This window comes from Haliotis asinina, chromosome 5 (genome assembly GCF_037392515.1).
Source record: "Haliotis asinina isolate JCU_RB_2024 chromosome 5, JCU_Hal_asi_v2, whole genome shotgun sequence".
Classification (NCBI taxonomy): Eukaryota; Metazoa; Mollusca; class Gastropoda; order Lepetellida; family Haliotidae; genus Haliotis; species Haliotis asinina.
In genome coordinates this window covers 24154381-24180093 of record NC_090284.1, presented here as the reverse complement: position 1 = coordinate 24180093, position 25713 = coordinate 24154381, and the positions used below count along the sequence as shown (strand labels likewise).

General features: G+C 37.2%; 2 protein-coding genes across 2 annotated transcripts in view; one reads left to right on the top strand and one right to left on the bottom strand.

Annotated features, from left to right (window-relative positions):
- Positions 1 to 4224: 4224 nt before the first annotated feature.
- On the bottom strand, positions 4225 to 12339 carry LOC137284421 (cytokine receptor-like factor 3). Its single transcript, XM_067816217.1, has 8 exons — positions 12248 to 12339; positions 10889 to 11012; positions 9515 to 9722; positions 8796 to 8883; positions 7813 to 7990; positions 7000 to 7243; positions 6183 to 6425; positions 4225 to 5748 (listed from the first exon to the last, which is right to left on the bottom strand). Exons 2-8 carry the CDS (start codon positions 10994 to 10996, stop codon positions 5456 to 5458), a joined length of 1362 nt encoding a protein of 453 aa, XP_067672318.1. The 5' UTR covers positions 10997 to 11012; positions 12248 to 12339; the 3' UTR covers positions 4225 to 5455.
- A 938-nt stretch (positions 12340 to 13277) lies between these two features.
- LOC137283182 (uncharacterized) overlaps positions 13278 to 25713 on the top strand; it is a 44826-nt gene continuing 32390 nt past the window's right edge. Inside the window, exons 1-2 of the mRNA XM_067814626.1 lie at positions 13278 to 13383; positions 14002 to 15079. Coding sequence (XP_067670727.1) covers positions 14206 to 15079 — 874 coding nt within the window. The 5' untranslated portion in view covers positions 13278 to 13383; positions 14002 to 14205. The remainder of the gene's footprint in view (positions 13384 to 14001; positions 15080 to 25713) is intronic.

Here is a 25713-nt window from a genome sequence, read left to right as displayed (position 1 = left end):
TGTTAACTTAGTAAACTTAGTACTAACAGCAAATGAAATGCAATGGTTTTTTTGGGGGGGTTGTCAATTTTTTTTAAACAGAAGACAAACATAAACACTTACTTTACTAAGATTTCATGTTTTCAAAACTTACATTTCTTTTGCTGTTAAGTATATTTTCAAAACAATTCTAAAATTGATCTAATGCCAAATTTAACAGCTTTTCAGTCAAATCATGGCATAAGAGCCCAGTCTTAGAGTATGTTAGGTTAAATGCTGCTTTTAACAAAATTCCAGTCATATCACAGCTTGTTGGCTTGAAACAAGAGGAAATCCCAAAGTGATGCAGGTACCTTAAGTTTACCACTTAGGGTTTGCTGACAGAATCTGAGGGACATAGTCATACAATGCAGTATGCAACATGCACAGTATCACAGGGCAGGTTAGTGTCAACAGCTCACTACTGTCAGTGTGATCACCAGAGTAAAGTGAAAGAGGTAGTTTCAACTCAACTTTAAAATTCAACTCTTAAACTGAAGCAAGGGCACAGGTAAGCTTACGTTTAAGTGTTATATACTGAGGGAAAAATAAGGGATCACATAAAGAGATAAGCATTCCTCTATTTTTGCGCAAGGATAATTCACCATCTTTGTATTGCATAACATGAAGAAACCTGGAAAAAAGAAGGGAGCACTTATGTTTGTATGTGATCCCTTATTTATTTCCCTCAGTATATTTAAACCAGTAGAGGGCATGATTAGATCCTGGCACAGATAAAGCATGTAGCTCTGCACAGCCTCTGACTGAACCCAACTATGAGTAAAGAAATATGATATGAACAAGGGGTGTGTATAACATGATTATTTACAAGAAGACAGAAATGGTGTTCCAAGCTTAAGAAAATAGATGAAGATGTGTAATGATATTAATATTCCTAAATATGCTGTAGACAGTTACAATCACCGGAGACTGATATAATGAAATTGTTTCAGGCAGTCACAAGATATGAAAATCATGACAAATATTCTTTCTTCATTTACAGTGTAGAAGCCATGCTCAATATTCCAGCAATATCACTGTAGTGTCTCCAGGCTTGGCAAACAATCTTGTGTGTTCTGAACACATAATTCACTCCTAAAACGTGGGATCAAACAGATGCAACACCACACAAACAGCACTGACTAGGTTTTCACTAAAACAAATACATAAACACCACATATATTCAGAAAAGCATGCCACAACCTGATCAAGCTAATCATGACAATGAGGCAATCAATGCAGTAAGATACGAGTTTGCAAAAATATATCATGTCATGAAATAAACAAAGACCACAAATAAGATCATCTGCAAACTAAATGACCTAAGGTCCTCGACCTGTAAACAAAGTTGGTCAGAGATATACCATTAAAAGAAGTAGGAGATATTCCATTTTGTAGCCAATGCAAATGAGAAAAAGTAGTTAATATCCATACAGATGAAACAGTCCAAAGGAATGGAATAAATTGTTACATTTTCACTTAATTTCTCTCCATCATGTTTCCTCGTCGGCTTCATCGGTTGTATTTTATCAGTCTTAAAAATGCAATAACCCCTACTTTTTTTCGAAAGGTATAGATATGAATGCATTTCTAGATGCTGCCATGCATAGAGTGGAATGTCACCATCACTGAAGTTTGTTTGCATTCAAAAGGATGTTTAGTAAACAAATTTAATCTTTCTTTGTTTGATGCCCCAGTTGGCAATTTTCCACCTGAATCATAGTGGACTAACAAATTAGGTCTTGAAAACTTATGGTCGATGAAATGAGCAATGGTCCATGTAGTTGGTACAATAACACACACCACTGAGCCATATGAGCCAAGTTCACATTTTAAATAACAGATGGCTCTTATAAGTCAAGGATTCCTCTACTGAACAGCAAAGGAAACAACTTTGTTAAGTTATTAAATAGAAGACTTACTTTAATGAGATTTCATTTTTATTTAAACTTGTGTTTCTTTTGCTGTTCAGTATATTCTGTTCTAAGATTTGCATGCTTTTCTCCTGATTCTGATTTCACCTACCACTTTCCTTAAAATGTGTACTTGCATCTACATACAGCTTCTGAAATTCCCTGAAGATCAAATTGATGTACATTCAACTCAAACTGGCCGCTTCAAAGTACAGATAAGACAGTCAAAGTGTAGACTGAGAGCTGATTCTGTTGTACTTGGCAAAGGAGACTGAGCATGTGTTCACATGATAAGAACATGCCCATTTAAAAACAAATATACCATACATATAACACATATATCTGCTATCTTGTAAGTATTAAGTCCATGTACATGTGGATGTACCATGGGAAACTTGTAAGTGTTTACACAGCAAAATAATGCTAATTAGAAAAAAAAAATATACTCGGTTCATTGACATAACTGCTTTTGTATTAGGTCCATGTACATGTAGATACTCCCATAAGATGTGTGTGGGCAAAACTGTGTTTAACATAATTTGAAACCAAATTTGCACCAGTTAGAACATGTAGAAAGATAAATCAGCCAGACAAACAAAATGTGGAGAAAAGATACAAGAAAAGGTACACATTGCAACAACTGTTAGCAAAAAACACATTACACCGATCCCAGACACTGCACTCAACACAAGCAAGTTACTGAATATTAAATATATACAAGTAGGAAGCACCCATTATTGCCCTTGCAGCAATTCATCAACATTATTAAACACCTCATTATCTGCACAATTCTATATGTCTGTGGGTAGTAACTTTTCACATAATTTCAATCTCAAATATTTTAGAATCTGTAACAATTTGTATAAAAAGCCACCATAAGTTTGAATTTAAGATATAGAGTTTTTCTTTTGATCAGGTGTATAACCCTCACTAACAGAACTCAAAGAGTGAACGCTACAAACTTGATTCAGAAATGGCATTGATTCTCAGGCAGTGATCACATCGACATGACAAATCAACGTTAAGACAGAGCTTGATTGCACTCAGTTTGTGTGCCCCACTCACACCATTATACTGACCAGTTGTTTAACAACAATACCATCTTTAAATATATCTTGGTATGACAGGCATGGGGATCAAACCACCAATCACTCAGTCTCCAGTAGGGGTGCCAAAATTATATTCCATTCATCAAAAATCAAATCTGACACCTTAGTTTTGTTTTTCGATATAACCATTATCACTATTTTGATTCAACAAATGAATACCAATTTAAATTATTTCTACACAGCCACAATGTAACTTTGACTACAACTCTCAAGCCATTTCGAGTGATGAAAAAAGACGAAACTTGATTGGTTGACACCAGGTTAATTATACAAGTATACTGACAACTGTTGTCAGTGGACATCACAAGTTGATGATAGATTTCATGATAATCAGTTGCCTCTGAGATTTAAATGAAATCTGATGTATTACTTGTATGAGGAATCAAATCCAAAATGAGGGTCCAATATCGAAAATTTAATCGAATTGAGGTCTGGGTGAATCATTGCTGCCCTGGTCTCCTGGCAGATGCTCTATCCAGTAGACTATAGGCAGTCACATCATTGGCTTGAAATGGGTTTATATCCATGTAACAGTACTTAAGCTACACTGTGATATTGTAGCTACATCAAGGTATCTCGATCATGGAGGAGGGTGAAGCAGGTTCCAGATGTTTATCAATGTGTTGGAGGAAACCTTTGAGAATGATAACGTGGTCAATATGGGATCTGTGATCACCAGATCCTGGCAAGACTAAGGGATGTTACTCTGCACAGCAACACACACCTGAATGTTCCTTACTGAGCATATCTTTTCACACTTAAAATAAGAAAATTGGAAAAATAAATAATAATCCACATCATATATACATTGTGATATCACCTCTGTCAAATGTGAAATTGTGCATCTGTAGATAAACTGCATAAGTCCCTGATAAAATAACACAGCAAGGTAAGTACAATTCAACAGCAAGGTAAGTACTTAATCTGGACTCCATAATCAAGCACAGTCACTGGCGGACTGGGAAAATGGCACAAGGCCAGACCAATTTTATTTCTTGTTTAACAGATCCATCAGTCATGTTTTTTCAAGAATAAGAAAAATAATATAAATAAATTTTTCCTGCTCCAAAAATAAAATTTAACATATTTATTGGCCAAAAATATAACTGTGCAAGAAAATCTTCATAAATTGTCACAATTAAATTACTTTCAGTATTTAAAAAGAATATTACTTTAACAGATTATTTTCTCTCCTGCCTTTAGGTTTTCCAAGGACAAAAATCCCCCAAACAAGACATAATACTGGTCTGGTCCAAGGTTTGTTGTGTAAAACGTGTGTCTTCTGTATATCAGCTACCTCTCCAGATATCCCCAACAATAACAACTAGAACAACAACATATAACCATGTATTGTCTACATGAAATAAGTTGTGATGCACAGATTCACTGAGAAACAATGTAAGTCCTTCTTAAGTCAATAATAGGTAACATGAAAATATGAGGGAAAGTAGAGGATAAACTGTATTTGAGACTGGCTGAAAGAGATGATGAGCAAATGGCTTTCACACCTTAGCAGCAATATTTCAGCCTTATCACAGTGGCCAGTATGTGAAACAGTCAATCAAGTGATTCACATGCTATGGCAACACACAGCCATACAGCTTGACTTAGGATAAACTATCTTGCTGCCATAATGAACAATTTCATTAGAATCAGAAGATTAAATTCTGTGTGAAGACTGACTATTTATGAGCCCACATCAAGCAATTCTTTCAGTCAGCAATTCAGCCCTGAAGTACAAAGAAGAAGCATGGAGAGCAGTGCCATAGCATATGTACCATTCAAAACAACTAGGGGATATTTCATTTTGCGAGCCTACCAGTAGCCAATATTCCAAAGCATGTAATATATATCCATACGTAATATATATCCATACAGATAAAATGTTTCTAAAGGAATGGAATAAATTGTCACATTTTCCCATAATTTCTCTTCATCATATCTTTCCTCCCTGGCTTCATCATTTGCATTTAATCCATCTTGTAAATCCAATATATCCTACTTTTTAAGAATGGTGTACAAAATCTTTGAAGAAAGTTTGTATGGAAGTTCTTCCATAAGATCTACAAATCGAGACGGTTATGAAAGATTCTGATTTGTCTTGAAATGCTGACATTTGAGGCTCAAGAACCCATGTATTTCTCCACACAGACTAAGTATTCAAACTTTGCTCACGACTCTCATACTACCTCCTACAGATAGTTTCTTCACACAGTCAGGTATGAAACTGGAGTTTTTAATGAGTTACCCATGTGTTGTCAATCTCACACAGAATCATGAAAACAGCACCAGACTATATGCACACCATGGGCTAAATGCCGCCAATCACTAAATGCAAGAGTTTCAGCAACAAAAACCATTCTGACTAATTTTCAGTTGGTGACTTCATTGTGAACAGTTGAATAATGCTTCTGTTCATTCCACGGCAATCTTCCAATCTTCATGGGTAAATCTCATAGCAAAATATAGTTGATGTGCAGAGAACTGTCGACTCAGTGGCATGCCCAGCATAGGTGTCGCTGAGAACCCAGCAGCGCCACCTGGTGGCACTTCAGCCTTCCAATCAAATGTCACTTCTTTGTCATTAGTCTCTACACTTACTCGCACTTTCCCATTTGGTAGAGGCTCAGTCTTAATGGTGAGCACAGACCCTTTGATTATTGGGGACAGCTTTGTCTTCATCTCTTGGCCATCAACATACACTTTACCTGCAAAATACAGGGCATACAGAGTGCACACATTTATTAACACACTTTACCTACAAAATACAAGGGCATACAAAGTATTCCTGGTGGGGCACATTCATTAACACACTTTACCTAGAAATACAAGAACATACAGAGTGTTCCTGGTGGGGCACATTCATTAACACACTTTACCTACCAAATACAAAGGCATGCACAGAGATCCTAGATGAGCATATTGATGAACCCACATTACCTACAAAATACAAGGGACTTCCTAATGGGGCAAAGCAAGGACAGTTTGAAATGAATTACAATTAATAATCATATAACTCAGTAAGTCTAACATGAAAGCCATGTAAACAGTTTGGACTGTTCTTTCAGTACATCAGGCTTTTGCTTTTATGATTTCTGTGGATCAACTCCCAAAACATGCACAGAGGGGCAATCTGACTCACCTCCTGTATCTACAAAAACAGCTCCTGCTCGTCGAAGAGTATCTGTATGGTCATCCATCCATGATACTCCAACACCATCATCAAAGGATTTTTCTCCAGTATCCAAAATCCTGAATGAAATCTGTTCCCCTGATGATATGCTTGGAACACCTGAGTAGAGAACAGATGTCAAGGACCCGCTGACACGAGTCGCAGTCTTGTCTTCATTACTAGTGCAATAAGCCTCACTTTCACTGTGCCATTCTGAGGAGAAAATAAGAAGTTCACATCAGACCTATATTCACCTGTTGTAAAATCCAGCATAAAAAGTGTTTACAAGTACCACAAAAATATAAGCAACTCTTCACTAACCTTTACAGAGGGACAGAATATCATAAGATATGATGCATTTCTTGTGCAATACCACTGCTTTTTTTGTGTTGAAGTATTAGGTACTCTATTACATACCTTCAAAAGCAATTCTAATAGCATCTTTCACTGACAGTTAATTGTAAACCCTTTTCCTCATAAAGCATAATTTCTGGGCATTTATGAAACAAACAATTAGTTGGACTGAGATAAATAACCTAGCACTAATTACAAATGGTCATGAAGGAAGGTGAGTCAGTTTCAGTTTTACACTGCTTTTAGGAAAATACCAGCAATATCATGACAGGGTACACCAGGAATGGGCTCCAATAGTAACCACATGGGTAATCGAACCCAGGTCTTCAGTGTGACGAGCAAATGTTTGAACCACTTTTACACCCTCCCTCATAGAGCTGAAAGAAATGGTTTGAGACACACCAAGCATCCTCGGTAAGTAAGGTTTACATACGGTAATGTGGTATAGTAGTTGCAGCTGAAGTAGGTAGGCTCCAGGCACTCCAGTCAGACTTGGGGTCAGTTCGACCACATACTCGGAATGAATAGATTTTACTGGTGGAGAGATGCTTCACAATCGTTTGTGTATCACTGCCTGTGTAACTTGTATGCCAGAGAGCATTGACATCATCATTAAACTTTATATTGCCATATGCATGTTGGAGCCAGAATTCAGTGACGTCAACTTCATCATCAACCTGAGGAAAAAGGTTGTTTATTAATCCACTCAGAAAACACAAAGAGATGCAACTTTATTTAAACTACAGTGGTACAGCTTATGATAGGATCATGAGGTGCATGGTTATGCTGTTATGCAAGATAAAACATTAAGCTTTTGTTCTACAAATTGGGTCTTACCATAATCACTAATGTTTATCTTAATGTGAACTAGTGGTGTTCCAAATAATTGAAGTTGCTGAAGATTTGTTGCAGTGACCAAATGACAAGGCAATCAATCACATTTTTGCATAACCGAACACAAATATTTTTTGAGCAATTGTTTTAGTTTTTGAAACACTTGACAATAGGACATATCTTAGAAGTCATCAGTGTTTTGTTGCAATCATCAGATTTTGTGTTGGTCAGCAATTCATCAGTCTCAAATGAAATCAAACGGACTGTAGGTGTCTACACAACTGGTCTTGACCTTTGACATAACTGCTTTTTCAGAACGTTGGCTGTTACTTTATACTCCCTATAACAGCTCATCAAACATATTCAATGTGACAAACATTTTCCCTTTACTGGTACACATCACCATACTCACCTCACTCCAATGTACAATAAGTCCTCCTGGACGTTCTATCAAGTCTGTGATCTGAACAGGTGCTGACGCTGTTACTTTGCCCTCCTTCCGAACCATACTGCATATCTTCTCCCTTAAAGGTCCTCTCAGTTCTACTGTGATATCAGGGACAGCTGATCGACATGGAATTTCTGGCAAGCTGAAATGGAATCAAAGCATGAGATATGTCTAACGTCTTCCACAGTTACAGGATCAGGGGCTCCTTTGGGGTAAGGTTAATCTAACATCCTATTGTTTAACACTGCACTAAGGTTACCTTAGTGACTTACCATCACCTTAGAACTTTGTGAAAGGAGGTCCAGCTCTTTATGTTGTTGCTCATCTCAGGAGAGTAAAGCATGTCCTTTGTCATACATGTATATTTCAACCAAAAGGGATTCTTCCATTATCAGAGTAAATAAATTCTTGTTCACTTTCAAATTCAGAATGTTCATGAGCAAGAGTGTGTTTGGTTTTACGCCACACTCAGCAATATTCCAGCTATATGGTGGCAGTCTGTAAGTAATTAAGTCTGGACCAAACCATCTTGTGAAGATCAATTCTTACACAGATCTTCAAGGGTCACACGAGCAAGAGAGGAAGTCAAATTATATGCCTTTTTAGCAATATTACAGCAATATCAAGGAAAATCAGAAATGGGCTTCACACTGGGAACTTGACAGCCAGGTCATAAAAGCCATGAGCAAGTGCTTTTATCTCAATGTTATCTGGCAATGTACAAGAACTTTGGGCAAGTAAATCCTTCTAAAGGCATGAATGACACATGCAATTCAAATTCCAGTCATCTCATCGCAGTTTGTAAATAACCATGTGTGTCTTATTACCCATTGACTGACTGTTAGCTGGCTCTTGTGATGAAATGTAGCACAAAAGACTTTCTCTACCCTGGAATCCAAATAGGTTTGAACAAATAAAAATTCTATTTGCAAAAGTTTTCTTAATACCTGGAAAGTCCTTTAGTGTGGGGATTGTCCTTGAACTTGATAATGCCCTCTAAATTACTCTCAGGGTCATTTTTTAGCAGAAGTGAACCTGAAATGTAGATAACCACACTGTTACAATCACCTGTCCACCAAGGTTTGTCATTTAAACCTAGACTTCTTAATTAAAGTAATGCATCTGTGGTGGATATAGAGAGGAACAGTCTGCTAAATCGGGTCACATGTTGCGGCCACACAATCAACATTTAGTTTGCTCTTTAGGTCACCACAACAAGAAGGGAAACTGGTACTTCACTTAGGTACCGAATCTGTAAAATTCGCAGTACAAGGAAACCCTGGTGAAATTCATATTGCAAGCAAATTGTAATGAATTTACAATACATGCGAATTTTGGTGAATTCACAAAATCTAGAAATATTTGTTGGTTGGTTGTTTGGTTGGTTTGTTGTTTAATACCACACTCAGCAATATCCTAGTTATATGACTGTAAATGATCGTCTTCACAAGACAGCCCAGTGATCAACAGCATGAGCATAAATCTATGCAGCTGTGATAAGATGACTTGTGTCAACCAAGTCAGCAAGTCTGACCCTCCAATCCAAACACATCTTATGACAAGCATGGACTGATGAAGACCAATTCCAACCCACATCTACATGTGTACTGTTCCAAGTTTATTAGTCACTAATCAATAGTAAGTATGCACAGATGTATGACCATACCTTCCTCCATGACAGAAGCCGCATTATCAATGCCCTGCTGTATCATCTCCTCACACTGTCCTAGAGGCGTCATTGCAGTCTCTTCAATACTGTCTATCTCCTGCGTCAGAGTTAACAACCGGGCATCCAACGCTTCATTTAACACAGATTTCAGCTCATCAAAATGAGCTTTTAATTTACTCCTGGATTTATCTGCACTTTGCTGAACCTTGAATGAATCAAGAAAATACAAGAAACTAATGAACTCAAAGGGATTACTCATTTCACTTCATATTAAATATATATTTCTTTGGTTTTACACATACATATCATATTATTGTATACATTATTGACCTTAAGATAAATCTTGTAAGCAGTCTTGATTTTTCTAAGGATCACAGACACATAAAAAACACCATATTAACAATAATAACAAGAAGACTGGTTGATGCTGACAAATCAACAAAAATAATCCATGCAAATTACTGTAAGACTGAACCCTTGATTGCTTCAGTCAACTAGGTCACCCATAACCCCTATAAACTGTTTTATAAAGACATAAACAAACAAAATGCCATAGAAACATGTGACTGGCAACTTTATAAAGGAAAATATATAAAATGAACCCCTGAAGCACTCCTAAAATACCTCTGCTCCATTCCTCTAGGTATGCATCTTTTGAATCACTATTTTTGCTGAAAGGAATTTGTGACAATGAGTGAAACCCTTCTGACATCATTTATATGATATTCTTAAGAATACATCTTCAAGCCACATGCACTGGTTTCAGCTGCATAATATATGCACTACATTTGCCCATTACATATATGAGATCAATAAAAGTGAGTGAGTGAGTACGGTTTTAGGTCACTTTTAGCAATATTCAAGCAACATCATGACAGGTGACACCAGAAATGGGCTTCATACACTATGCCCATGTGGGGAATCACACCATCGTCTTTGATGTGACGAGTGAATGCTTTAACTACTAGGCTACCCTGCAGCCCCAAAGTCAACAAAAGAATTACTGAGGAAAGATATGTATATGATTGGTCGAATAAATCAATTCAGTATTAGCTGTAGACTCTGTACAAAAAAATATACTGAAAAACAAGAATGGAACCTCTACCAAACTAGCCCATTTATAGACAGCCTGAAATAGGAAACACACATTTCACATCTACAGTGAGTATGGATATACACTTCTGTTTTCATAATTTTAGCAATATCACGTTGTAGACACCAATTATGGACTTCACCTGTTGTACCAGTGTGGGGAATCAAATGTAAGTCTTTGGTGTGACAAGCAGATATTTTAGCTGTTGGACTACCCGTTCACCCCTTACATTTACAGACTGAAGAACTGTTTTATGACGGTGGGACACAGCTACCAACCTGATGTTTCAGCTCTCCGAGGTTTGTAAGCAGCTCTGACAACTGGTAGCGATGCTGGTGTGCAGAGTCAAGGATCTCCACAACACTATGAAGCAGCTCACCGCTCATGTTGCTGATGCTACTTCTGTAAACAGAGATGCTTGCAAACAGTAAACATATGCCAGATGGTTTGGGTAAATGTAATTAGCCACTACTTACGTAACTGGCAATCTTATAGATAAAACTGAATGATTAATTGAAGATCAGTACAAAATTAATAGGGATGGCATCCACTTGCACTTATTTCACATATGCTGAGCTTGGTTTCAAGGAGGTTCTGGGGGGTTATCTTATGTGAGAACAAAAAGTTCCAATCCATATTATTTGCCTTTTAAGCATTGACTGCTGAAGACAATTCTTACCCTGGATCTTCATGAGTCAGCAAACTTTGGTTTGCAGCTATATGACAATGTAATAGTAATTCACCAGCACCACTTTTTAACAATGAATTGCACCTCATCCACTGTTATACACTGCCATATGGCAGTTTGCTTTGACAAAGTGTTTTCTATGTGTAAACAAAATATGTTTCACAATAGCTCTTGTACAACAAGTTTAAACACACATTTTGAACCAAAATCCCAAGACCTACATATTGGATGTACCTGGTTAATGGTTGGTACTATGTGGGGGATATCCAGGTAATAAATGTTGCTCGTCGTAGCCCAAAATGGCAAGTAACTAAACACAAAGAAGTGTCCTGCACAGTATAGAGACTGGTTAAATTCAGGCAAGCTGAAGTAAATTTTAAAAAAACCCAAAAAAGCTGATAAGTTTGTTTGTTCCTGTCTTTTCACTAAGTCCATATGACAAGGGAAGACATCATGCAAATACATCTCTGTTGTAACAGTACAGTTCAATGTCCAATTTTGATGAAATTGAAAATTCACGAACTATATGCCAGAGGGAAGGGGGAATACCCTCATGAAATTATAGCATATAGTATCATCATCTTAAGAAGGGCTGAAATTATATATTCTGACACACCTTTCTGCCATTGGCAAGGGAGGTAACTCAAAATAACATGTTGCATTCGTGTACAATAAAACCGGCACAGTTTGAGGACATGTGTTTCTCACGTTTCGAATGGTGTGGTACAATCTTGTCAAGTACAGTTTATTGAGCATGCAAAAGAGGCCAAATTTGTAACAAATGCGTAAAGTGTCACAGCACATCTCCGCAACGAAATTCACAAACTTTTTACAGTTTTTGACATTTTTCATCTTTTCGAATCATTTAGCGGTAATTTCTCTGCTAATACGACTGACACTGCTACAAAAGGTAATGGATGCAAATTTGAATATCAGTATGAAATATTACCGGTTTCCTCCACAACCGCCTGAATAACCGAGGGCTGGTTTTCAATGCATAAGGCCCAAGTGCACTTTCCTAGAGGAAGCCGCCATTGATTGAGATGCTACACCCCTAACAGCTCCTATTAATCATCATGTTTTCTCAACATTATAAAACATATTTAACACATGCACCTTTCACTTTATATATACATAGAGCTCATAAAAGTATGCAATTATATCAATTCCATATCAGTAACAAGTGAGATTCACCATAACCATATACCGTTCAAAACATTTAAGAAAATAATACATTTGAATTATATGTAAGACACTGAAAAAAAAAAAATGTATTTAAATTGGAAATTGCGCCAAATAGACCTGTTATTTGGTCATTGATGGAGCAACATAATAATCATTTTGCATGCCCTAACACTTTTGCAATGGCAAAAAAATCCTTCTGCGGCCTTTACTTATAAGTGTTATGGGAATGACTTTGTTAGTATGAAATATGTTTTAAGGTCAAAATGACTGCATATCATTTTACTGGTCAGAATTTTAATTTACGTTTTCTCAGTGGAAAACTTTTTTTGCATCTGATCCTAAATACTTAAATGTCTATTGTGAAGAAAACAACAACTTTCATTGCATGGAAAAAGATTATACTGCTTACTACACATTGTTCTTTTAGAGATAACAAGAACTAGGAACTTTTTAGAATGAGGTTAATCTCACATACCACCTTACTATTGTAAATAGTTCTGATAAAGTTATTTTCAGGTATTGTAATGAAATCGTGTTTGAAAATGAGGAAAATATAAAAGAACAATGATTGGTGAATGAACACTATATTTATGCCATTTTTGTTTGGTAAAAATTCCACTGTAATAAGGGATAAATATTTAATAAATACATGTATATCGTGTACAATAAGTTTAGTTTTCAACCTTGTAGATAGCAGTTTGAAGTGAATTTTTTTGCTAGACCAGCAGACGTCTGTTTGCGTCATAAATAACTCGCTGTCGGGGAAGCAGTATCGTCCTTTCGTGCTTGTATCCAGTGCACTATTCAATGTTGTTGCACAGAGAGCTAACTACTGCTGGCGACAAAGGGTAACCATCGAGTTAGCGCGGTGATCGCGAATCGGAGATACTCGTTCTTTTGGTAAGATTACTTGTGTGCTTGTCATGATTTCTTTGAGTGGCAGTTAATAATAGTTATTTCTTTAGCTTTATGTGTCAATAATCCACAGATCCTGACTCGATACCATCATTGTCAAACGGCGGTCTTCATGAGAGCACTGTGGCAGTCTCCTTAGTGTTTATGTTACACTATGACAGGTGTTCCCTTACTTATTTCTCTCTTTCGCTTATGAGTGAAACTACTATTACAAACAGTCTGTGATCTTAGCTGATTTGACGTTTACATTTTATCTCATTGTGGCGATTTGTAAGTTTAAACAATAATAGCAAAGTATCACATACACATTGGACGTGAGTGTGATTTCAACTGTTTGAAATTGGTAGAGATCAGTTATGTTTATTAACCTTCAGTTAGTGAGGACTAACAGTTATGTAACCATTAGCCATAAGTAACAGCAGACCCAGTCAATTCAATATGGTCAATTAAGAGTCCCCAGTGTATGCATCAATAAGCATTGTGTTCATTTCACGGTTCAGTGATCAGCCTGGCCACTTCTAAAGATTCATGTGTGTCTTTGAATAAGCCATTGAAATCCATGATTGGCTTTGTTGACAAAGGTCTATATTTCTTTTGTTACAGGCTGTCTAGGCTATTTCAGTGCCCATGTTTACTTCCTCACAGTAGAGCATGTGGCCCAGTGCAGTCTTAAAGTTGGCCACGTGCCAGGTCAAAGGGGGTCACGCTAGTGGAGCCAAAGCAGTCTTGTCCCCCTGAGTCCATCTGTGTTCTCCCCCACCTGTTTCCTGACATCAGCATTGATCATAGTAGAAGGTGCAGGTTTCAATGGCAAGTGGAGTTCAAGTTATAGGCCCTGGAAATCTATCTGGACACAAGGCTCCCCCTCCCCCTAATCCAGCAGGATCTTCATGGTTACATTACAGTCAGAATAGACAGTCCTTGCCAAATTACCCAGATATAGTTGATAATGAGACCTACTTTCAGCCTGTCAACTCAGATAGTGTTAATGATCTGACCCCCAGCCAAAACTCCACCAGTGAGTTTAACCCTGAAGCAGGTGTCAGTGGCTCAGGGCACAGTCCCTCTCACCATGTTGGCGAGAGCAGACGGGTGGTATCAGAGCTTGAATCCAGCCCACCAGACATGAGCGGGGCACCTCAACTGCCACTGTACCCCTCCCTGCAACAGGATCCTGACCTCCCGGTGTCCTCTAACAGTGGCACAAGACAGGTGCAGATACCAACATACAGGCAGATCCAAACCAGGGATATTAGTGTGGGTGTGTCAGCCAGGATTGACCCACAGCGTGCAGATACCCTCCCTGATCTTTTACACTCCCATGTTGCATCTCCAGTGACGCCATCTCGGCCAAATCAGCATCGACAAACACGGAATGGAGAGAGACGTACTCGACCAGATCATCGAACAAGAAATCAAGGGAGACATAGGACCCATGAAACCAGTACCCGGACAGCACGTCATGGCCGAAGGAATCGCACACGATCCTCAAGTTCAATACATTCAGATGAGGGAGCATGTAAAGAACCTTGTGTGAAATGTTTTGTGAAATTGACATCATTCCGATGGGTTCTGGTGGTGTTGTCCCTGTTGGGAGTTTGTTGTGTTGTGACTGGGATAGTACTCGCAGCGCTGCATGCAGCAGGAAACAGCTTCCTCTTTCTAGCAATTATGTTCATAGGTAAGTAACTGTACAATAATAGTGAATTCTGTTCCAAAAACGTGAACTGAAATAATGGATCGACAAATGTACCAACAGTAACAGTTCTTAAACTTTGTCAGAATTTGAGTGTAAAGCTCCCCTTTACCTTCATTCATTATCAGTACGTCTAATGTAGTTTTTCAAATTTTGGGGAAATTGTTCATTCCTTTGAAATTATCAATTGTGGGTACTGATTGGATTTTATCATCTATTACAGTATACTTTGCATCCTTCATTGGATAAAACAGTTGTGTTTTTGGCATTTAAAATTAGTGCTTTTTGACTTCTAGCTTGTAAGGCACTAAATTTGGTAGTGCAGCTGTGAAAGGGCCTTAATTTACATTCTGTTTATGTCCAGTGAACTTGCTTAAAAGGCCTTTTTGAAACCACTGTTAATCCTGTTAAATGTAAGTAATACAGTCATTTGTTTCTCTAATGTGAGATGACACATAGCAAATTATTAGTCCGCAGCATGATAAATAGCTAGATCTCTCTCATGTGGAACGTGAATGTTTGAATAATATGTATGATTTAGATGAACAAGTGGAGGTAAGATGGCTTTATTTACATTTGACCTTGATCACTGCCTGAACAGGTCATCAGCCTGTAAATGTAAGGGGCGGTGGTGTAGCCTAATGGTTAAGGCATCTACTTGTCACACTGAAGACTTGGGTTTGATTGCCCTCGTAGGTATAATGTGAAGCCCATTTCTGTTGTCCCCCACCGTGATATTGCTGGAAAATTGCTAAAAGTGGCGTAAAACTAACTTCAATCACTCACTGCCTGAAGAGTCCTTGAAAAAGCCCTTGATTTTGTGTCCCATTACTATGATATGGCATAATGGTGTAGAGATTTTAATGATCCATGGAGCCTTGGCTTGGTGTTTGTTTACATGGACGTGTTCCAACATACCACTTGAATTACATGTGATGGTCCAAACTGACTTAAGCTAATACTAGACCTCAGTTATTATTAGTACCACTTCACATGTACACCAGATAGAAGTTATGGCATTTGCAGAAGTCCTGCATCAGCCCTGCATGTTTTGGAATTACCACCATGATTCTGACTTTTGCATATCTATTCCACGCCAGATGTTTTTTGTAAGGAAGGATAACAATATATGGACATAGAAATTCTTTATTACAATGAGAGTGACATAATAAAGAAGTTCTTCATCCATTTTTTGTTATGCTTCCATACTGATTCTCAAAAAAGTTTGGTTTATTCCAGCTTCCAATTGTGGGTACTGCTTATACTCATTTTGTGTTGTGTTGGCACAATTAATATGTTACTGACAGAGAAGGTACTTCTGCAAAAGAGGTCACTTGATTATTTTTGCAAAACAATTCTTATCACGCGAAGAGTTTCTTGACAGGTTAAAGAACAAGACATAAACGATAAGATTAACAGAAGGAACGTCTGGAAAATAAAAGTCACCTGAGTAATTTTAGCAAAACAGTGGTTCTTACATAAAGAGCAGTATGACAGTTTGTAAGGACAAGACATGATAAATGCTTTTTTGCATGCTCATCAAATATATAAATGTTTAGAAAGTATTGGTGTGTTGTGTAGGTGTTGCTCACAAGATGTGACTTACTGATAAACAGATGATGTAATGTGGGTAGGAATATTAACACATCAGTTTAATGTTGGGTTGTTTGAAAATACGTGCCTTGTTTTATTACATTCACATATAATTATGGTCTTTCTCTGACATTTAATGTTGTCTTGCAAGAAGCAAGTCAGCCCCACCTGTTAGTGTAAAATGGAGATCACTGTCGTCTGCTTGTCACAAAGCCATGGAACTGTTCAAAAACCAGTACACAGGGTATAGAAGTGAAATGTTTGAATATTGCAAGTGCTGTGTGCCAGTGTCAACAGGCAGGAAAAGCCAGTATTCATTTCAATAACGTGACAGACCTTGCTAACTTTAGACGAACCTGTCTGACAGCATGTATGTTCTATAAACTCTACAGAGTCAACATGGTGGATCTTATTCTAGAAGGCTAATAATGCTGGCAAGAAATCTTAAATCTGCCATGTTGTACTTCTTTGCTTTGCTAGTTGGTCCTGTTTCATGCTCTATGGCTAACAGACATGTCTCTGTTGAGGTCATGGTTGATATGTCCATAGCACTCAAGTCTTGTGTTTGTCAAATGTTGAGGTGGGAAATCTTTTGTTACCTAGTACGGATATTTTTGTGCAGATTTTTCCAGGATCAATGAACTAGCTCGTATTCTTTTGAAATTAAACGTTGAACATGAGGACTCTGAGGGATGGTGGGGAGGACCTGGGTTTGATTTCCCACATGGGTACAATATGTAAAGCCCATTTCTGGTGTGCCACAGTTTGCCGTATCCCTAAATATTTAGGAGTCATCATAACACCATGGTGTAATGAAAGGGAGTCATGGACATGTTTTGGGGAGTCAACTTCAGTTTCCAAATTTATTGAAGACATCAAGTGTGACTGTTTAATAATGGCAAAAAAAATGTAAGGCAGGTCAGGCATTTAATCAACACAGAGCAACATTAAACTAAGGAGTTTTGCATTACAAGTTTAGATTATTGGCACTAAGGGCCTAGTAGCATTGCATCAACAATGACACAAGCTTCTAATTTCACTACGCATTTGAGATAGTTTGTGCATCAAATACACAGTTTTTCTGTGTCAGGGCAAACACTTTGTCACTGCCATGATATTGCTGGAAAAGTGGCATAAAATCATACTCATTCATTCTGTCCAAACTGAAGATCCAGTAAGATCAAATATAAGTTTTATCAGATGTTTATCATTATTTAAGGAGATTGGTATTTACCCAGAGGTGTGTTGGTGCCACAAGTGGCACTAACTTTCTTGGCACATTGGGTGGAAATGTACACAAACCTCTGCAGGACAGATCCCAGTCAACAATAGAAGCCTTCATTGAACCACAATAAAATAATTATGATAAGTTCACCCCCACCTGTCACATCAACCCAGACTAAGCCAACCTTGTAAATTACATCACAAATAGACATTATTATCAGGAGTATTGTGAAGCAGGTATACAAATCCTCAGCACCTCACAAGCCTGTGGCAATAACAGCCCAGACCCTAGCACTTACTCTAGTGGCTTACAGCACCTGAGGCAGATAAGAATAATTGAGAACAGTGGTAGGAAAATGTGATGTAATGACAACAGGGAAGTGTCAGACTGGGGACAACAACCCCTCCCCATGCACTTTGACAGGTTGATATACTGTTTCATACTTCAAAGGATTCTACTGATTGCCTTACAGTTCAGGGAACAGTCTGGGAGTGGAGGTGCCAAGTAATTACTTATTCTATCTTGAGATGTGATTGATTTATTGGTTTCATTTGCCTTTTGCCTGTATTTCATTAACACATTTTGAATATAGTCCAAGGATATGCTGTAATTATTTGAGGATTTTAGGGATCGGTAATTAATTATAGTCCAAAGAATATCCTCGTTAGACCAAACAAAAAACAGTGAATTTTCTCTGTGTGTGTGTGTGTGTATTTTCATGTTAACAATGACAGAAGATCTGTTTGATTGGCATTTTAGATGTTGATGAGTTATGAAACATGTATAAGAACCTTCTCTGAAATATCATGTCATGATATCATAAATAAGTTGTTATCCATATAGTATCTTACTGTCTCATAAGATATTTGAACAAAAAGATGTCTGTAGGTGAAACTTTGAATGTTCGTCAGCATCGTCATGCTTTTTCTTAAATGATATCTTTAGACCTAACCTGACCCAGCACAGTGTTTGTTGATACCAGCAGCGTGATGACATTCTGCCTGACTGAACCCAGCTGACTAGATGCCTACAGTGAATCAGTGATGTGGAACACATAACTATAGTATTTCTGATGCCCTAAATACAGTCATACCCAGTAGCTGTCACGTTTAGGATTAGTACAGTTGTGAGGGCATATGGCTCACAACAATCAATGACTTTGCAATTCTAAATATGGGGCCTTCTCCACTTGATTTTCTAAAATTATGATGGCATAGTCATGTTGTATGATTGTACATTTAGTGTTCTTTATGTTCATGATTGAAGAAACTCAAGTATTTGTTTTTTAAACAGTCCAATAGTTTTGCATGGGAGGACTTCCAATGATTGGGGGCTGTGGGGTAGTCTAGTGGCCAAACATGGGCACAATGTGTGAAGCCTATTTCTGGTGTCCCCAGACATGATATTGCTGGAATATTGGTGGAATATTGCTAAATACTGCCTAAAACCATACTCACTCACCCATCACTCGCTTAAAATGATTGTGTCCATTCTCAGAATGCTTATACTTATTAAACCACAGTATTTATTGTTAATATAAGTGAACAGTTGAATAGTTTTGGATGATAATTTTACAGCAGGGTAATATGAATGTCTTCACAAGAAACCTCTAAAAAACACCCTATTAATATCATGTGTTTTGAACCTTTGTTCTGTGACGAATCTTAATTCAGTGTTTGTATTTTGACCTCCCTGGGACCCGCATAACTATGTTGAAAGCAACATGCATCTTGAAAGTTTCAATGGATTGATCCCAAAGATTGTGCCATGAAAAAAATGTTTTTTGAAATCATGTGATCTGTTTTTAAAGGATTTTGCATAAAAACACTTTCAAATTATGCTTAAGATGCATGGAAGTAGCCCAAGCAACCAAGGTATGGAACTTGATATGCTGTGTACACCTGAACACACAACATGGTGGGACATGTGATACACTAGTTTTCTGATTGACCTGTGTCAGTCAGCTGTTAACCTGTCATTATCACGTGTCACTTGTCATTAACAGCATGAAGCTGTTGTATGATCTCCAGGTAACTTTTCAGCATGCAATATAGCTGGGTTTTATCTGGGCGTACTCAAAGCCAATATTCAGGAAATGTTGGCCAACATGTTCAAAATTCCTGAATTAGAACTAAAATTCCATTTCCTGTTAAGACGTTAACATCTAAAATATTAAAAAGAAATTTTAATTTAAGTTTTTGGCAGGTGTTAAATTTACTTGAAGCATAGAACTGTTATAGATGGAGTAAATATATTATATCAACTGACAAATTTCAAGTAATGTTTTATTCTCAACGACTTGCTATTTAGTCAAAAGGGTAAACCATTGATAGTTGATAAATGCCATTGTTGTCAGGAATTTATGAGTGAGCGGGAATGGATTTCTCCTGCTTTTAGCAATATTCCAGCAACATTCCAGCATTATCATTGCAGGGACACCAGAAATGGGCTCCACACATTGTACATATTTGGGGAATCAAACATGGGTCTTTCGCAGCGAACACTGTAACCACTAGCTTACTTCAAAAATGAGATAAAGTAGTTATGTTGAATTATTCATGACTTGAAATATTACACAATGAATAGTAGATATATATGTGCAGTACATCCTCCTTTAAAAAGAAACTGAGCATGCTAAAAGTTTTGTTTATAAGCCTGAAATTCCCAGGCAGGTAGAAACTGTCATGTCTGCTGTAAGTAATACTTGAGGAGCAGCCATTGATATTGCAAAATTAACAAGCTCCACTAGAGAAGCGTTATTGACATAAAGGATTATTGAACTGCAGACTCCTTGCTGGAATATATCCAGGCGAATAAGAAAGTGAGTGTGACAAACTGTAGATTTTTGCAGAGAGTATTAGGGACAAAAAGTTTTGAATATATTTGAAATTACCTTATTACAAAGGTTTTTCATCGGTTCTCTGGTTGTTGTTGACAGATAGTAAATCACTGGTTTCTTATTTGATATCAGACAGGTAATCATCAGTAATGGTTTTAAGAACAGCCAAATCTACGGATGGCAACTTCTTTATTGTGAATAACACAGTGTTTGGAGTGTGTGTACTCCACATCTAAATGCCCTTCAGAGATTTGGTAATTGTTTTGTTTTACCATTTCTGGTATGGTATGAAGTCATGAAAAGTAAGACAGATTATAATTTGCAAATGTGACTACATGCTACACCACATGGGATATTCTGTTCTCAAATTTATCTGCATTAAAGCCTTTGCATGGTATTTAGGAGTGATGTATATAAAGAGACAAGTTTATGGATGTCAGCTTGGATATTACAAGGAACAGTATAGTCTTATTCCTTCATCTGCTACTGCAGTTGTAGAACAGATGGCCCATCTGGGAACAAGCTTAATCCATACCCTAAGGAGCTCTGTTCACAATGGTATTGAACAATTGTGTGCTTGGTACATAGCGTGTGCTAGCAATATACAATCATGAGAAGCACATGGACGTACAGTAATGAGATAGTTCAGTAAGAATGTCGTCGTCTGGCAATGATCATGTTGAGCATTGTTACTGGGTGTGACCTACCCTGATCAAGTTTTCATGGGTATTGATTAAAGTCGAACAAGTTGTGGGAAGACGATTGCTGGCGAGTATGTGATGTGTTATAACTCTGATTAGCTACAACAACATACGCTGGTTATTCTCACGATCTGTCCAGATGGCCGCATTGTCTTACTGAGAGATCAGCCTGATTTGAGAATGTATTGATCATTGACAGTACATTTTAGATTGGGAAGACTCTCATCAGACCAAACTGTTAATTACAAAACATCTGTGTTTGTTAGTGATCATGGATAGGTGCTGGGCTAGCTTAGTGAATGAAGTGTTGATCCCACACCGATTACCACGTGTTCCTGGTGGGTAACCAAGTTGGTATCGCCTATTGTCATACAGCGATGGATGGATGCTCACATTTACATTACATGCTTTTGATTTCCAAATATATGTCAAAAGGCTGATGAAAATGATTTCAATGAAAACAGCAGTGTTCACTTTCAGTTGTCAATGTTCAATTGTCACCATTCTCACAAGGAACCATTTCTTTAGATATATTTTCAAAGAAATAATGTTGTGTTTTTCAATTTGCATTTTCACAGATGTATCAACTAAATATAATAATTCAATATAGTTGTCTTATCGAGTTTACCTCAGTGACACCAGGTCAGTTTGTTGAAATCTTAGAAAGTTGTTCATATTGTTACTTCAAGATTATCAGGTTAACTCCAGATAATCTAATATTAATTTACTGAAATCCTAGAAAGTTGTCCCAGGTCAGTGATATACAGGCAGCTTGTGAGCGCTAGTCATCAGGGATGTGAAGTATCGTCAGTAAAGCCTGTCTACACCATGTGAGCCCCTGCCTACATGCTGCTATAAACACTACAGTTGGGTTCACTTTGTCACGTTCAGGGCGGTGTTCAACTAATCATCTTGACTTCTTCCAGGTACATGAGAAATTCCTCAGGCTCTGTTCCAGTAAGCTTCATTACACGGCGGTCACTTTGTTTTGTCCGTTTTCAATTTGTTAATTGATCTGATCCTAGTGGGGCTTCATGGCCTATTTCCCCGAAGACTGAGCTTAGCTGTTCATCTGCTGAAAGAGCGTGTTATCAATGCTTTGGACGCAATGGGATTGTGTCAATAACATTTAGAGGAACATTATTTAAGATGCATGTATATATCCCAAAATTAAATGAAACAAAATTATTGCTTTCTGTGGAAGTGAAGAGGTTGCATGTTTGATTTTGAGAAAAAGAAAATGTAATTCAGACATGTAGCATGTTGTCAGGAAAGATGTGTACATTTTATCTCACAGTCCTGATGCATTTGATGCATTGCTGATATGTAGTTTGAACTTTGAATTTAATATTGCAAATATTCCACATCTTAAGTTTAGAATACGTTCCTCAGTCATAGTTTTGTTGGCAGATGTGTTTGAAAACTTTTTCATTTTGAAATATATTTTTTTCAATGTTTGAGAACATAATGCTCTTTCTTTGACAGATTTTGTGAACCTTTTTTGTCTTTTTCACCAACCTTTTTTCTCAATCTCAACGTTTATGTTGACATTTTTTCCAAGGTTTTAGAATTAGACAAAAACATTTAATGTATTGAAGCCTGGTGTGTCTTCTTTTGACATCAAATCTGCAAGAGATTTTTTTTGGTAACAAAAACATTTGACACCAACATTTCCGTGTAATGGTCCCATGATTCTCAAATTACATAAAAACAGATTCGGTAAATCCTTTTCGTGTTGATTCTCCTACCATACTCTCAAGAGCTCATTTGAGAAAGAGATTTTGTCAAGTTGATGTTTTTTCACTGACAAGGAGTGATTTGATTACTTTCATAATGTTTTTTCAGATTTCACAGAAATCCCAGAGTTACTGATGGACATTCCTAGTCTGGAGGAAGTTTTTAGAAAGAAAATGTATCTAAAAAGACAATTTAAACCTCTTGGATGCATATGGCTAAAAGCTTACATTAAGGTTATATAGTGCAGCTAAGTCAAATTAATGAATAATTCTTCCATGATGTTTGAGAGAGTGTACTATTTGGCCTTGCATTGTATTTTGCCAGGCCTATGGAAATGCTGTAAGGAAAAATCACCAATTCTGAAAATACATCAGATTAGAATAACAAGGGTTCTTATAGATCCCTATTGGCATAACAGTGACTATAAAATTATTCCAAAAGGATTTATGTGCTAAATCATAACTACATCTCTGATTGTATCATGGACCAAAATCAAAACAAATTTTTTTAAAAATCCTTTGAGAAAAGTTCCACTACAGTGTTGTTACGTTTTTATTTGTTTGACCATGCAAGCAAATGTTTCCCTTTCAAAACCCTAAAATGTGATAAAACAAACCTGTTACCTAAACCTTTTATTTCTTTCTCTCAAGTTAACCTCAGCTTTAAGCACTTTCCCTAGTGTTGTCCATGTTGTCTCGAACAGTATTGTTTACACTTAATTTGAAAGCTGTCATGAACCTTCCTTTGCACAAATACAAATTTTCAAAGAAAATTCAGAAGTGATTTTCTGACCCACCTACCCTGTGTGTGCGAGGATTGGATAAAGACAAAGTTGTTTTGACTCAAATAGACTGAATACAGACTTATTCAATTGCTGTTCAATGAGAAGAGCACTGTACTTGACCCCTTGCTGGGACACCTTGTGTAGGAATTGTGGGAATGTTTTGGTGGTATTTTGACCACCAGCAGGGGCCAGGTGAGATACACAGGTATAACATATCAGTGACTGATCCCATCCACCATCCACCCCACACGCCCCAGGGCTTTGTGATCAAATGATACCAAACCTGGCTGGATGAACATCAGTTGTCACGACACTGTTCCTCAACCATCATATTCTCCCTTCTGTCCAGCCCTTTCTGCAGTGTTAAAGCCTGTTCATTGTGTGAAGAAACTTTAATTCACTTGTTTTGGCAGTTTCCACTTGTAGAATTATTTTTGAAAAAACTTGTTGACACCATCAACTGTGAGCATGATGTCTGATCTGAAGCTGTCTGCTGAACTTTGGTGTTGACTCATTTTTTATTGTCTTCTAAATGCTTAAATTTAATAGAATTCTCCTAGTTAGTTTTAAGAAGGTTTATGAAAACAAGAACATTTGGCAACTGGCTGCAAGAAGCTTGTTGAATCAAACATCATATGCTGAAAAATGACCATTGTTTGAAGGCAGTATAAGATCAAATACTGCATTAATAGTGTTTTTGGGTGAAGTATTTTGTCTTGCAAGTTCAAATCAGAAAAATAATATAGCAAATCAATAGCTGATAAAAAATATAATATCATTTTGATCAGATTTTGATATGTAATGTTGAAATATTATTGTTTGGAAGAAATTTGATAATATTGTTTCTGCAAAAATTGTTTGACAATAATTTGGGTTAGCCAGGTTTTGTAAAGTTCTTAAAGCTGTACAACAATATTAGGCATTGAGAATGTAAACCTTTTCATAACACCAATCTGAGTTTTTGTGTACAAACATCAAAACCAGTTTGCTTTAAGAAAGTGCATCCAAATGTCACATTATGCCCAAGGTTATGAATCTTTCGTGAAACGAACAAAGTGTACAGCGTGGTAAAAACAGGATAAATTGTTTTGTTGATTTATCACCTGGTTAGATAAAGTCAAAGGTAAATATTGACAGTGACTGACGTTGTAGAGGTAAACAGTCCACTGATCGTTGTAACCGTCTGTTTCTCCTGGCAACACCGAGGACTGCACTGACACATCTCTCGTGATGTTGTCTTACACTCAGCTCTGATGTCCTCTACACAGAATACCGAGCCTAGCCGTGGCCTGTATAGCGATATTCAGAATAATTGTGTGTGTTTTGTGGAGAATCATGTGGAAATGTGTGTGTTGAGTTGCCAAGGAGTGTGTTTTCGCAGTGCAATTAAAATCGAGCACATAGATTCTGAACTCAAGAACCTGTTTTAAAGAGTCTTTTAAAAAATAACAATATTGAATTGCTGGCTGTGTGGTGCGTAATTAAGTCTGAGAAATTGTTATTGAGAACTGTAAAGCATAATTTTCTGCTTATTTTGTTGGAAAGAAAATCTTTGAAGTTATGAAATATGTCTTTGAAACTTTTATCATATGATGTTTTTATGATAATTCATATAGATAGACCATTGTGCTAATTCCTCATGGGAGATTGTTACACCTAACTGGAAAATTAGCAACACAAAGATCCTGTTTTGTGGAAGAGAATATGGATTTTGTTAAGTCAGTATTGCTTTAGTCAAGG

Coding starts and splice junctions, on each gene's coding strand:
- LOC137284421 (XM_067816217.1), bottom strand. CDS start 10,996: ATGAGCGGTGAGCTGCTTCATAGTGTTGTGGAGATCCTTGACTCTGCA. Junction 8,884..9,514: donor GGCTTCTGTCATGGAGGAAG/GTATGGTCATAC, acceptor TCTACATTTCAG/GTTCACTTCTGCTAAAAAAT. Junction 7,244..7,812: donor TTATTGTACATTGGAGTGAG/GTGAGTATGGTG, acceptor CTTTTTCCTCAG/GTTGATGATGAAGTTGACGT.